The sequence below is a fragment of the Nannochloropsis gaditana genome (assembly GCF_000240725.1).
Source record: "Nannochloropsis gaditana CCMP526 unplaced genomic scaffold scaffold1043, whole genome shotgun sequence".
Lineage (NCBI taxonomy): Eukaryota > Eustigmatophyceae > Eustigmatales > Monodopsidaceae > Microchloropsis > Microchloropsis gaditana.
The window spans coordinates 5,103-8,422 of NW_005802910.1; the positions used below are offsets into that span (position 1 = coordinate 5,103).

The 3,320-nt window shown below is 57.5% G+C and overlaps 1 protein-coding gene across 1 annotated transcript; it reads left to right on the plus strand.

Moving 5' to 3' along the window:
• Nucleotides 1–1,755: 1,755 nt before the first annotated feature.
• NGA_2120320 (uncharacterized protein) lies at nt 1,756–2,266 on the plus strand (the record flags this gene model as incomplete). The annotated part of the gene is made up of 1 exon (XM_005852626.1): nt 1,756–2,266. A coding segment is annotated over one exon (511 nt), but the record flags the coding sequence as incomplete, so codon positions are not given.
• Between the last annotated feature and the right edge of the window lie 1,054 nt (nt 2,267–3,320).

Sequence of the window (3,320 nt, forward strand, 5' to 3'; positions counted from 1 at the left end):
CCCCCCCCCTGGGCGCTACCGAAAGACGTCGCCTTTCTTGGTGTTGAAAGGGGTGGCCATGCTGTTCACCATCCGCACGCTCCGAGACACCACCGTCCCCGACGGATTCACACTCAACCCGCGCGCCTCCGTCCTCAGCTTGGTGGCCATCTCGTCCAATTCCTCCCGCTCCTCTTCCGGGAAACACAAACGTTTCTCCGCGGTCGCCTTGAAGAGTTCCTCGATCGACGCCTTCGCCCACGAATGAAAATTTTGCTTGAGGGCCGTCCTCAGACAGGCGAGGATGGCCTTCCGTCGCTCTCGATCCGCCAACGTGTCGTCTTCCCTCAATTTTTCCAGGGCCGTGACGTACTCTCTGATCCGCCGCGCCGCACGTCGGAATGCAAAGGTGTCGTCCGTCAGAAGCTCAGGACGCAGTAACCCGACCAAGATCCAACTGGCGGCTCGATACTGCGCACTCGGCTCGAAGAGAAGGATGCGATCCCGGACCGCTGCAAGCAACGCATGCGCCAAAGCGCGGTCTTCCGCTCCTGGCCCTAGGAGACGCTCCCACACTCCCTCCGAGGCCATGAAAAAGCCGAGGGCGGCATGGAACTGAGAGGCGTTTTCCGTGTTCATCTCAGCTGTCAGCAATTTGATCAGCAAGCCCATGGCTTTCCGACTTTTTTCGAGCTTGGGCGAGGTCAGGGCGCGGGTGATTTTCTGCAACGCCTCGTGCAGTTCCAACGTTTTCGGCTCCGAGACTGCCATGGGGGGGGATGGACAACCTTCCTTTTCTCGTGCCCGCTTTGCCTCGGGGCCATGCACCATTTCTTTTGCTTGCTCGTTGTCTACCGAGGATCCTGGTGCTGTGGCCGCGCGCTTCTGACTTAGCCGCTGTTCCTGCGCCTTAGACTGCTCATGTTGCGGTGCCGGTCTCTGAGAGCTCGACGCTTCCCTCGTAGTAGAAGGCAGGTCCCCAAAGAGGCCGTCAAGTGGATCTGACATGTCTATCCTGCTTGTCCATGGTTGTGATGTACAATGAGCGACGTCCGGTGACAACGCTATCAGAAAGAGGTCTGTCCATCGCTATTGAATACACCCCTGAGGAAAGCTGATCAAGGTAAAAAGCATTGAACATGTCCTCAAGTTTCGTACTTATAGATGAGTTATCTTAATTCACTCGTTGAGATCAACGTTGAGCACTAAAAACTGTTTGTCGAGACCCTGCCAAGGCGTAAATAAATTTAAGTTTGCATCGATCTGTGTTGTGGACAGCCGCCTTTTTCCGGTAGGAGGTTATGATCCTGGACGCATCAGCTACTTATCTACCAACAGTCGTCTTAAAGTGATGTTTGATGGCTCATTTTAGCGCCGTATGTTTGTTTTACACCTCTAGGTCTTTCCTTTATGAAGCGGCGTCGAGAGGAGGGCGCAGGGGCCCGCAATGCCGGGAAAGGTAATGATTGCTATTGTACTCGGGGTTGACATGAGTGGGCGGTACTTCTGAATACATTTCTTTCCATTCAAACCCACCACTTTCTCAATACGATTGGAAACACATAAGATTTATGCATATATTAAAATTGGTGTGTGGACTTTGCCACGGCCTTTTGCTTCCATTCCCATAAATTCTAACTCCCGTTTACTTGCATGGACATCCTCTAAGTACCTTCATTTGTGAAGGCCTCTCCTCGTCAGGGCGGCGCTTGATATAATTTTCGGAACACGAGACATAGCTTAATTTTCACCATGATCCTCAACTCATTTGTCCCCAGACGATCCTGCTGAAGACCCTTTGGCGGGGCGGCCCGGACCCAAGCTTTTCATCGGATCTCTCGCGAAGAGCGTCCAGGAAAAAGATGTGCTCAATCTTTTCCTCCCGTACGGAAAAGTCGTGGACATTGCCTTTTTCTGGCACATGCATGGGCCGCGCAAAGGCGAACCGAAAGGTTTCTGTTTTGTGACGTACTCCGGAACCGAGGAGGCCACGTCTGCCATCAGGGCCTTGGACCGACGCCGTCTCCACGGGCGCTCCATCGCGGTGCGCTATCAACGAGACGCAGACGACACGAACATGGACGCGCGGACACTACTTTCCAAAGCGCGTGCAAAAAGCCTCCAGCAGAGCGGAGGGGGAGGGACGGGGGGGGGCGCGCGACCGAGGGAGAGGGAGATCGGCCCGGCAATGCCCCTCCCGAGGCCCAGCTCCGCGACTTTGAGAGGGGTGAGCGGTGGGGGCGAGGATCAAAAAGATGGGGCAGGGGGGGATGATGATGTGGAAGAGACGGCGTTGGAAAGCAAGATCCGTCTTCTCAAGGCGCAATTATCGGCATCGGCTGAGGGCGGCAGTTGGGGGGGGAGGCGGAGTGGGGGAAGGCGGGTATAAAGAGAGGGGAGACGAAGGAAATAAAAGAGACAAGACACATAGAAAGCCGGTCTCGTCCGTAGACGCAAGGAAACGCGTGAAGGCACGCCCATTATGCTCACTCTATGCCGTGCTTTGACCGATCTTCTCGGGAGGCGTGGGGCGCAAGGCCCCTCCGCCGTGTACTTTGGCTTCCAGAACCTTCCATGCGGCGGTGCCGAGCCTCCCCACGCCCGACCCAAGGGGCCCCGTCCACGTGCGTCCCTTGTCCCTGACTCGCGCCCCTCCCCTCTCTGCGGGCTTTCCTTGACACTTCCCCCTCCCCTTCCCCCTCCCCCACGGCTATCGTACAGTATGATGAGCCCTCCCTTCGTCTCACGTGCTTCCTCATCGGTATCCCTCCAGTGTACCATAACGCCACCATCTCGACTAACGCCTCGATTCCATCGCAACAGCCCCCTTTGGCCATTGGTCCCTCCTCCCTTACCTCCCTACGCTCCCCCTTCCCCTCCGCTCCTACTTCCCTCCCCATCAAAACATATCCCTGCTCCCCGTGGGCGCCACATCAGGGGCCATCTCCCGCCTCATTTCAGCCGCGATGGCAGCTGCCTTGGCGGCGGCGGCACTCGCGGCAGCCGCAGCCGCACTGGCATCCGCTGCAGCAGAGGCGACGTCCAACCTTCCCCTTCCGTCCTCATCACCACCGCCAGCTCGAGCAGGCGCCAAGTCTTCCTCGTCCCTGCCGCCCGCGTCACCCGCCTTCTGGCACCCTACCTCCCCTCCCTCCTCCTCGCTTCCCTTCCCTTCCTCCCCATCCTCCTCCTTCACCGCCTCCACCTCCTCACTTGACCCCCCCTTCTCAGGCTCCCCTATCCCACCTGCCTCCTGCACAATCTCGCTTGTCTCATAAGCTTCTACCTCTTGTTCTTCCTCCTCCTCCTCCATCCCTTCCTCCTCCTCCATCCCTCCTTCC